An 11,556-nucleotide genomic window follows, 5' to 3' on the forward strand; every position below is an offset into this window, starting at 1 on the left:
AAAAAAAAAAAAAAAAAAAAAATCACAGGTGTCCCTGTGTATTTCACAGAGCAGTTGTGAAAATTACATTGATAATGTGTTTCCCTTAGGGCCATTTGACAGGGGAAATGTGTTTGTGTTTCACCTGTCATTTACCTCCATTAGGAGATAATCATTGTTAGTCCCTTTTTTCTTTCATTTAAAAAATAATAGCTTTCAGCCTCTATGCTCTTATTCTCTTACCGCCTCTGTCCATTTTAATCTGCCAGTTTCTTTGATGAAAATAAATTTTTTTTTTTTTTTTTTTTTTTTTTTTTTTTTTTTTTTTGTACTGGGGATGGAACTCAGGACCTTGCACTTGCCAGGCAAGTGGCAGAACCACTGAACTAAATCCCCGGCCTTGATGAAATTTTAAAAATCAGCGCAGGATCCACTTGGGTCTGGGAGCAGGCCTGTGTGCACTGCATGCTGGGAGACAGGAAGGGCCTTCACCTCAGGAAGTCCTGAGTGAGGTTGGGGAGGGTGGGGAGGGTGGCTGCTGCCCTCAGGAGAAAAGGTTTCATGTCCACGTAGCTTCCTCTTGTCCTAAATTTCCACGTTTGCTGAGACTCCACAACATCTCATGGAAAAGTTCTCCTTTGTGTGGGTCAAATTTGATTCCTCTCTTCTTGAGTAAAGATGAGATGTAGTTGTGGTATAGCTTTTTATAGACCCCAGGAAATTATCAGGATCTGTATATTTTTTAAATATTTTTGTATTCTAGGGAATGTAATGCTCTTGTATATTCTATTTGTAACTTCGCCTAAAGGAATGTACGATGGATTCACCTGGAGTCCGTAATGTTAAGTGAGATAAATTGGCACACAGGTTTCAGTATCACACGGTTTCTCTTATGTGAGAAACCTGACTTATAAATAAGAACAAAATAACAGATTGGTTATAGGAAGTCAGGAGACAGATCTTTCTCTAATGGGGAGGGGACTGAGAGTTGGAGGGAGGCGGGAGGAAGGAAAGGGGCTGAGAAAGGGAGTCATATGTGCTGTGTCCGGGTACCAGTCCACTCAAGGGGTGTAAACATTCCGTACTGCACACGTGCACTAATAGAAATACAATAAACTAACTTCGACAAAGCAGATGAGTAAGAACTTCAGTTGTCCTAATTCAGGTACATTGAATTCCTTGTTCCCTGGCTGAAGGTGTCCAGCCAGTGAGTACGTCTGCCCTTTTTACCGTGTGTACTGACATTCCCTTCCCTCTGCAGCATGAACGCCCAGGTGTGTGACAGCCCTTTCCGTTGCACACAGGAGGAAGCGAGATCCGTGGTTGACTCGGTAAGGAGCAAACGCGAGAAGCCCGCAGAGACCCTGACGTTCCAAGCAGTGAAATGTGTCGAGCCCTGTTAGAAAGCGTAATATGGAAAGCTAATATTGGCATTTTTTTTTTAATTTGGGGGATTTAACTTTTAAACTTGAAAGAGCCTGAATTTTAAAATTCTATATTTAGAAGTACTTTAACCATTTTTTTAAATTTCATATGATGCTGTTTTTCTTATATGATCAACTTGTTATTGATAATACCTGTACTGGCTGGTCTGTTCCCTGAGTTACCTGTCACCCAGGGTCTAAATTGGGACTGGTGCTTGGCACACATGCAGTTTGGCTCAAGAAAGACGAAATTGGGAAGGTTCTTTTCTATTTTGTTTCTTTTTGGTTGAGCTGTCTCACAAGCTTCCCTTCCTCCAGTGAAGAAGAAATCCTAAAATTAGATTTTCACATCGCTTGGTGGGAATGCTGCGGAGAGGCAACTAAATCTATCAGTGAATCAGTACTTAATTTAGTGACCACTGGGAAAATTGATATCCAGATAATTAAGTAACATTGCTATATAAAATAAAGAGGGATCCTAGGCTTGAAGTCCCACCTATACATTATGGGTTTAGAAATACTAATTTTGAGCTAGAAACTCATGGATTTAGGTCTTTAGGAATGGCTGAAGTGTTCCTGAGTATCAGCCGCTCCTGGCTGCTTTCTGTGCATTGGGTTTATTTCTCCGCTGGTTCATCAGCCAGTGCCGAGGGGCTGCTCTACGGCAAGACGTTGGTGCTGGGAAGGACTCTGTGTAGAAGGACGCAGAGACCCCGCCCTCGTCGGCTGTCATTTCATGGAGAGCTGGATGATGAGCGCCCCCGGGGTCCTGGTAGAGAGCGGGACGTGGAGAAGGGGCAGGAAGAAGAGTAGAGGTCTGGGCCCAGGATGGCCTCGGAGCCGCTGTTCCTAGAAGGCGCCACGGCCTGGCTTCCTGGGAAGAGGCTGCCACCGGGTCCGGATTTGTGGAAGGAAGGGAGTGGGCGGGGTGAAGGCGGAGGAGGAGCATTCCCGGCCCAGGGCCAGGAGCCCAAGGGTGTCTGTCGGCTCATTACACTCCCTGGAAGCCTGCCGCGGATTGCAGGGGCAGTCGCTCTGATAGCAGCACAGTTCGCGATAGCTAAATCTCAGAAGCAGCCTGCGTGTCCATCAGCAGGTGAGTGGGGAAAGAAAGTGTGGTGTTTGTGCCCCCTGGAGTACTACTGTCCCGTAAAGAAGGATAAACTTGCATCACTTGTAGGAAAATGGATGCAGCTTGAGACCATAATATTAAGTGAAATCAGACATGGCAGCTTAGTACCACATGGTTGATTTTACATGAGAACCCAGCCTATACATAACCCAATAAAACAGGTAATAGGAAATAGGGAGACGTCTTTCTCAAGTGGAAGGGGGTCCAGAATGGAGGGGGAGAAGGAAAAGGGGATGAGAAGGGTTGAGATGTGCTGTGTACAGGCACCAGTGCCACGCAGGGTGTAAGCTTTGTGTGCTGGAAACACGGAGCGCGGTAAGAGAGAGAAGGAGGGAAGAGTGAGCTTAGGGAGGCAAGGGAAGATGCCGCTGCAGTGCAGGCCACGGTCTCCATTTATTTCCTCCAGGTTACCCATGCTGAATCTCTGTAGATTATTTTCTTATTTGGTGTTCCTCAAAATTTATTATTCTTTAAGGAAAAAAGTAGAGGTAAAAAATATTTTTCATCCTTGTCTAAGCAGTCAGTCTCATTAATCTTAGATTAAAATTACTCTATTGATTTTTTAAAAATGTTATTGGTACAATTAGGTATGCGCTATAATGACTTCATCATTGGAAATTTGTACCTTTACATGATACATCTTGATATACTAATGATAAGTACAATAGGTTGTTATCTTAAAATTATTTGGAAGATTGAAGTTTTAATGTTTTATCTTATTTTAATTGCCTCCTCTCAGATTAGTAGGAGAGCAGTTATCCTGGGGAGGAGTAAGGGACTGGGTCCTGCCCAGGTCGATGAGGGAGCTGAGGGCAGTTCAGAAACATCACTACCGCTCCTCTTACACAGCTGTCACTGTAAAGAAGGTGCTGTCCTGTGTGACTTTAGGCTGAGAATGTTGTCGCAGAAATTCAGTTTAGAGAATGCAGCCCCTCATCCCTCGCTCAGTGAAACCCAGCATGTGCCAGCTTTCATTATTAGGTGTCTGGGAGTGAGAATCACCCCGTGAGCGGGAGACAGACAGGCTGAACTTGTGAGCGGCCCTGAGAGCTGTTGCAGGCGCATCAGGGATAAATAGGTGGGGAGCAGAGCACAAGGAAGGGCAGCGCTGACCCCAAGAGCCAGTGGGTAGCTGCCTGTGGTGTGTGAGGAGCGGCTATGGACAATATTGTCACTAGCTAAGAAAGGGAAAGGCTGGCGGTGTGATGCGTATCATTAGACAGCATTTTAGAGACAGTATAGAAAATATCTGCTAAGTATTTTACCATACTTTGGTCCAGTCTTAAGGTAGTAGATGCAGGGACAATTTTAGAAGAATTGAAATGTTGCAAAGGATTACTGGGTTTTGTTTATGAATCCACAGATGTTTGAATTGTGTGCAGCTATGAAAGTTGGGACTGCATCAGAACAAGCTTTGTCGTTTAGACCCCAGCACAGTGCGGATCAGTAAGACAGAGTCCCCTGACTGTCTGTGGCCCTGGCACCTGGGTGGCCACCAGTGGCTCAGCCACACCCCGTGACTTCCTTGAAATGTTTTTGTTCACTGTGAATTTGTTTTAAACCTCTACTTACTTTATAACCAGAAAACACGAGACCTATCTTCAGTACTTGAGAACCGTACAACCAGTAGTGGGAGATTTATTCCAGGGGGCGAGGCTTAGAGCAGAAGTAGGGAGCAGTGTGTGTGGAACGCACACACGGTTGCCTTTCATTCGAATGTACTTATTCGTTAAGTGCAGTATGTTTGACTTGCCTGCTGAAGGAAGATGCCACTTGTTTTGGACCCTTTGCTGCATGCAGTAAAATGTCATTTTGAAAATATGTTGACAAGATTGAAATGAAATTTCCAAGTTTAATCTCATAGTCATATATAATTAGAGAATACAGTGTCTGTCACTGTGGACATTCCCAAAAACTGAGTATGTATTAGGACCCAAATAGTGTTGAAAAAAATCCCAGAGAGCAGTCATGCAGAGCACATTCTCTATCTCTGATAAATTTATTCATCAGTCATGAAAATATTTTTAAAAAGAAGCACAAACACAAAGATTTGGAAATTTTAAAACACTTAACAATAAATTACACCTCAAAAAACAAACTATAACAAACTCGAAAATATTTAAAACTCGGTGTCACAACTTGCACCATACAGCAAGAATGATGCCTGGAAGAAAAAAATAATAAATATACATGTTAGAAATGAAGAGAGAAAGTGAAACATTAAACTCTGCATTCCCCACCATCACCTTTCCACAGGAGCAGAGAGAAAATCAGAAAGAGTGGGGCGGATGTTCGATTTAATGGAAAGTGATGAGTAGCAGAGAGCGACTAAAACAAAAGCTGCCTATTTTCAAAGTAATGAAACAGACAAACCTGTGGCAAGAAGGGTGATGAAACCGGACCAAATAGAAATCCCGAGAGCCGAGACCAGGCGCAGACTCAGCTCTTCACTGCCAGAGAAGTGTCAGAGTCCTGTGAGGCGCTTCTGACGGCACCTTTCTAAGCCTGAATGATGTTTTGCTTACAGTACGGATTACCAGTACTAAACTGTGGATGGAGAAGCCAGACAGACTTAGAAGTTTAAGAAAATACTTAACCCTGAAGCTGGTAATTTCTCCGGTGTGTTAATGAAGTCAACTATTTTTTTTTCATGAAAATTCCAGTAGTTTTCACGGAACTTGGGAGGGTGATTCTAAAATACATACAGAATGATAAAAGACTAAACATAAACTTACAGGGATTAGTACATTTATGATGGAAAGATATAAACCAAAGATACCATAAAATCAAATATAAAATAAATCATAAACCATTGATTTCCAGAGGATATTTGCATCTAAAATAACAGACAACTCATTCAGTTAATAAGAGGAAGATAACCTGTTAGAGGGAAATGAGCAAACCGTATGAAGAAGACGGACGCGGTCAACTACTTTCAAGGCTCAGGAAGAGGAGACCCTCAGAACTGGTGTTGATGACCCGCTGGCCGGGAGGGTAAACCGCTGTCACTACGCTGAAGCGTGTTAAATGAATTGTAGCGACGTGGGGAGTGATGGCTACGCAGTGCTCACAGCTCCACACCTTCTAGGGACACTAACACACGTGCTGGAACAGCTGGACCAGAAAATTGCAAACCAAGTGAGGTCTCACAGAGAGAGGATGAAACAACCAGAGAGGGTGAATGAGGTGTACTTGCTGTCCAGTTGAAGAGTTGGGAAATCACTGGCTATACGAAACCATTGACTACAAGGCTGACATTTTTCATGAATCCATTCTTGTTTTCAAACTTAAATACCATTGACTTTTCATGCGAAAGATGTCTTTGAGAAACCAGCTGCGGGGCTGGGGATTTAGCTCCGTGGTTCTGGCACCTGCCTCACAAGTGCAAGGTCCTGAGTTCGATCTCCGGTGCCTCCCCAAAAGAGCAACCTTCTGTGTCCAAGTCACGGTGCCAGACAAACACACAGACAGAAACCCTCAGACTTTGTCATTATCTGTGAGTGCTGGGTCTGTCCGTGATGATTCTGTTTTGTTTTGTCAACAAGGCTTTACATGTCTCAATACATTCTTCCAATCAAGCAATAATATATTAGAATGAAGAGAAAGCTTTCTGGAAATTATGTTTAAGAATAAGATGTGATGATAAATGTTTTAGATGGGACCCACTTCATTTCTATAGTGCTTTTAGGTTAATGAGAAGTTGCTCAGTTGCTCTGTTTTGGTATTTCTATTATTTCTATTTTTGTACACCATCCATTTTTTTTTCCTCATTGAGTTTATTGGTACATTTTAGGTATACAGTACAGTTACATTCATTATTGGGATCTTATACCTTTACATGACAGGTCTTGGTTCTCATTTTTCCCCTTGTCCCTGCCCTCCCTTCATCCCCTCCACCCCTCCCCCTTTACAAACACTTCATTTCCATTTTTTCATTTTCTCATATTTTTTTTCTTTTCCATTATTAGCTTTCCCCTACCCTTCCCACTTTCCCTACACCTTTAGCCCTTTTCTTCCTATTTCACATTGTCAATTATATCATTAGGATCTTAGTACTATTATAGTTTTTCACACCAGAGAAACTATTCGGTATTTACACATGTGACTTATTTATTTCACTTAGGAGTATAGCCTCAATATGTATCCATTTTCCTATGAATGAATCTAATTTCTCATTCTTTATGGCTGAGTAATATTCCATTTTATAGAAAAACCCCATCTTTATCCAGTTTCCAACTGCTGGGCAAATGGGCTGTTTCCAAGTTTAGCTATTACAAACTGTGCCGCTATAAACATAGATGCACATATATCTCTATGATATGATTCTTTAAATTCTTTTGGAAAGATACCCAGCAGAGGGATGGCTGGGTCAAATGGAACCTCCAGTCCAAGCTCTTTGAGGTATCTCCATATTGACTTCCATAGTGGTTGCACCAGTCTGCACTCCCACCAACGATGGAGAAGCCACAATGTCACCAACATTTGTTATTGTTTGATTTCTTGATAGCAGCCATTCTTTGTGGGGTGAGGTGGAATCTCAGTGTTGTTTTCATCTGTATCTCTTGAATGACCAGTAATGTGGAACATTTTTTCATATATTTACTTGCTGTTTTTACTTCTTTGAGAAATGTCTGTTCATTTCAGATGCCCATTTTTGAATCGGGTCTTTATATTTGGGGAGCCTGATTGTTTTGAGTTCTTTAGATAATAGTCCTTTGTCTGAGGAGCAGCTGGTAAAAAGTTTTTCCCACATTGTAGGTTGTCTCAGTTCTGTTGATGGTTTCTTTTGCAGTGCAGAAGCTTTTTAATAAGATGAGATCCCAGTTGTTGATTCTTTCTGCTAGTTCCCGTGCTGAGGATTTGTTCATAAAATCTTTTCCTATGCCAATGTCTTCCAGAGTTCTGCCGAACTCATCTTCCAGCAAGTTTAGTGTTTCTGTTTTAATATTTAGATGTTTAAACCACTTGGATTTTAATTTAGTGCATGGTGAAAGATAAGGGTCCAATTTTAATCTTTTGCAGGTTGAGATCCAGTTTTTCCAACACCATTTATTAAAGAGGCTATCTTTCCTCCACTAAGGATGGTCAGCTCCTTTGTCAAAGATGATGTAGCTGAGTACATCTGGAGTTGTTTTTGTGTCTTCCAATCTGTTCCACTGATCCTCAGGCCTGTTTCTTCACCAGTACCATGCTATTTTTATCACAGTGGCTTTGTAGTATAGTTTCAAATTGGGAATTGTTATACCCGCTGTCATGTGTCTGTTGCCTAGGATGGCTTTTGCTATTCTAGGTCTCTTATGGTTCCAAATGAATTTTTGCATTCTTCTTTATAGTTCTGTGAAGTATCGTGTTGGAATTTCAATTGGCGTTGCATTGAATCTGTATAGCATTTTCACTCTGTTGATTCTTCCTACCCAGGAGCACAGGACATCTTTCCATTTTCTTATATCCTCCTCGATCTCTTTTTTCACAGTGCTGTAGTTTTCAGTGTAGAGGTCTTTTGCTTCTTTTGTTCGGTTGATTCCCAGATACTTCTTTTTATTGGATGCTACTGTGAAAGGAATTGTTTCTCTAATTTCTCTCTCGGTGATACCATCCATTTTCTTTCCCCAAAATGTTTGGTAGCTCCAGTCTGAAGCAGCTGCTAATTTTAAACAGGAAATTTAACCAGCTAATTTTCCAGCAAACTTTGTGTAAGGAGCGCCCTGTCCAACAGGAAGAGGGACTGGCAATGCCAAGAGTGGCCGGAGCCGTCCCATCCAGTGCCTCAGCCCAGGACAGTCTGATGCCACAGCTCTGTCACACGTAGACCCCGAGTTCTGGCAGCCTCAGAACCAGTGGGCCTTGAGCATTTTCTCTGTATGCAGAGCTTAACAGAATTTTTCTTCTGTTTTTGAAGTACTTGGACATATTCGGGGATATTATTGAAAGATTTCTCAGGGATCCTTTTTATTTACACAGTTGACATCGTCCTTTTCTTGATTAGAAACAAAACTTTTTAAAAGTCTGGTTGAGCAAACTTTTCTCTTTGTTTTTTGGTGTTTTTTGTTTTTTGTTTTGTTTTTTTTTTGAGAAAGTGTCTCACTGTGTAGTTGAGACTGACCTAGACCTCACTATGTAGCCCAGTCTGGGACTCGCAGCGATCCTCCTGCCTCAGCCTCCCGAGTGCTGGGATTACAGGCATGCGCCGCCATGCCCAGCAGATCAAACTTTTCTTACAGATAACATCAGACAGGGTTTTCCCGCAGAAGGGAGCGGATGGATGTGTACATGACAGGACTGTGCCACCTGTCGGCCTCAGGCCACACAGATGATGGCCGCGGTGGTGGTGGTGATGGTGATGGCCCGTGCACTTGTGAAACTGTGGGAAGCATGTTGTTACTCCCTGGTGACTTCGTAGCTGCTGACGTGGATATAAACAAGCCTCTCCCTGTGCCAGCCAGAGCTGTGCACGGCACCTAACCCTTGACAGTGGTGACTGACGACTGGTCCTGGCTCGTGCGCTCCCCTCCTGTGCCTGCCTCGGTCTTCAGCGTGTGCTCCTCCCCGCTGCCAGCAGCAGCCCCCGGGCTCTCCGCTGCTTCTGCTAGTGTCTTTCTCTTGTACGCGAGTCTGTCTCCTGTGTTGTTCATCATGACCCCTAGTTATATAAAATCTACCACGCATGTTGCTAGCAAGGGGGCACAGCAAGTGGTTGACTGGAAATGCAATCCAGACGAGTGCGGTTTGCAGACTGGAGGCCCCGGCTCCCGCTGGCCGGCCCAGTCCCAATGCACCTCAGCACAGTCCTGGGGCCGGGAGCTGTCAGCACGAGAGCGTCTGCCTCACTAGAGAGTCGTTAGTGCTTTCAGAGTAGTTTCAGCAGCTTGTCCTCCTGTCCCGCATGTCATCATGTGAGGCCTCAGGGGTCTCCTCTTGCTGTGTCCTTGAAATCCACGTGCGCATGTAAGTGTGCACACACACGCACGTGCGCGCGTTTGAACTTCATGTGTTTGTTAATTTTGGGGTCCTCAAGCGTTCAGCTTTGGAAGCAGCTGAAAGAAAATCTCTTCACCTTCTTGGCTGCCGCGCGCTCAGAGCTTCCCTTGGGTCGTTGATGGAAACATTTCCAGGAGCGCTCCCCTTTCCATTTGGCTCTACAGTGGTTTATCGAAAAGAGCAAGCTGTGATAAAGGCAGATGAGAATAGGCTTTTTCAGGTTCAGGGCTGTTGTGTGCCAGCCTTGTTCTGTAATCACACAAAAGCTTTGCGGACTTGCTTCCTGCATGTGATGGACTCTCTCGTAACAGCCATTCTGCCTCTGTTCTTACTTCCAGGTCTCACCAGCTGCACCGGGTAAAGAGAGCAGTGGAGAAGGTATGGTGGTCTTGGTTCTGGAAGAGCAAGATACGTAAATACATTCATTCACAGTAGTGGAAACCAAAATGTTATGTAAACTATTCTTAAAGTCACTAAAAGTTTCAGAGGAAATATCATATCACCTACTCTCAAAACACAAAGTATCACACATTTACTTCTTCTGGCTAGATGATGGCATTTTTTTGCTGACATAAAGACTAGCTCATTCTGGCAAATTTTAAGACTCGTGATATCTTGAATCTGAAAGATTTCCTTTATTTCTCATCACTTTAATGAATCACTCATTTTAACTGATGATCTTATAGGCAAAATTTATAGTAAGATTGAAAATAAAGGCCTTACTTTTAATGCCATTATTTGAAACTTTTGAGAAACAAGTAAAAACTGTTCAGTGTACGACTTTCAGAATGCAAAAGCATAGTCACACATCGTTCTTCTTTGAGAACATTGCAAGGTTTCGGCCTTGTAATATAAAATGTTAGAAGACTGTTCAGGTCACAGATCTGGAGGAAAAATGAGAACTCTTCCCTGGGGTCCAGTTGCAAGATGCTGAGGAGGGCGTGGATCTCTGGGCCGGAGTCCACGCTCACGGCCGCACCGCTAGTGTTCTGAGGGCGACCTTCCCACTGCCGCCAGGGACCTAACTTCGGTGTTGTTCGTTAGAGACTGAAGTGGCCACAGAGGCATCGGGAACAAAAGGACAAGGCTCTAGAAAGGGTCGTATAGTTTCGTATGTAAAGCTTGAGACAACGCGACAACTAAGGATAAGAATTTAGTGGGAGAAAAGGAAAGATGATGTGCTAAGGTTACGAGTCTTTTATGCGCATAAAGACTCCGACTCCCTTAAAGTCCTGTTCTTCCCACCCGCCTTCCTTGTCCGCTGCACCTTCTCCCTGACCTCCTTCTCCCGTTTCCAACACAGAGCACGTGTGGCACTTCCTGGGCAAATGACGGGACGCTGGCAGCTCGACATCCAGATCCCGCCCTCCGAGACCCCTCTGCTCTTCGGTGCGGGGCGGTGGGCGTTTGCTGACTTGTACTCAGACACTGTTCTCAAGCTTTTGCGTTTCTCAGTTTGTAAATAAACATGGCATTTTTGAATTTGTCTCCGGTGATTTTATTGATATGAAGGAAATATTTAATTTCACAGAAGAATTTTAGAAGCTTTGCATTTTGGACCAGTTAATTTTCATACCTGAAGGTTCCCAGCTGTTTTATCAGCTAGTATAGCCATAGGTTAAAATCACAAGTTTGAGAAATTAGGAAAAATTTGAGATATTCTCATTTTTAGACCATCATAGCTCGAGTCTGTTGCTGGTAAAGGCTTTACGTCGCCCACCTCTGCCCTGTCTGAAGTGCCTAGGTAGGTAAGTATGTTACATTCAGTAAGGCTCCTTCCTGCCCTTATTCTTTTGGATTTCCTGATCTCAGAAAGTCCCGTTCCACCCCTGCATTTCAGTTCTCATCTCGGAGGAGCCGGGTCTCTCCGGACTCTGCCCTTCAGAATCTCTCCAGGAGCTTTGACCCTCACGTCCGGTGCTCGGCTCATCTCGCCTGCTGCTTGAGCGCCCCCTTTCCCACCTCCGCTCCCGCCTCGCCCCTCAGCCGTGGCCATCCTGGGTGCGCTGTGCTTCCTCCGTCGTCCTGCGCACGTCTCAGCTT

At 43.8% G+C, this 11,556-nt stretch overlaps 1 protein-coding gene across 1 annotated transcript in view; it reads left to right on the forward strand.

The window, feature by feature from the left end:
• The window catches only part of Ppa2 (inorganic pyrophosphatase 2), a 65,162-nt gene extending 54,181 nt beyond the window's left edge, over window positions 1–10,981 (forward strand). The window contains exons 10-12 of the mRNA XM_033756029.1: window positions 1,241–1,310; window positions 9,852–9,891; window positions 10,817–10,981. Coding sequence (XP_033611920.1) covers window positions 1,241–1,310; window positions 9,852–9,891; window positions 10,817–10,845 — 139 coding nt within the window. The 3' untranslated portion in view covers window positions 10,846–10,981. The remainder of the gene's footprint in view (window positions 1–1,240; window positions 1,311–9,851; window positions 9,892–10,816) is intronic.
• Window positions 10,982–11,556: the final 575 nt, after the last annotated feature.

This window comes from Fukomys damarensis, unplaced genomic scaffold (genome assembly GCF_012274545.1).
Source record: "Fukomys damarensis isolate Sample0158 unplaced genomic scaffold, DMR_v1.0_HiC HiC_scaffold_25, whole genome shotgun sequence".
Taxonomy (NCBI): domain Eukaryota; kingdom Metazoa; phylum Chordata; class Mammalia; order Rodentia; family Bathyergidae; genus Fukomys; species Fukomys damarensis.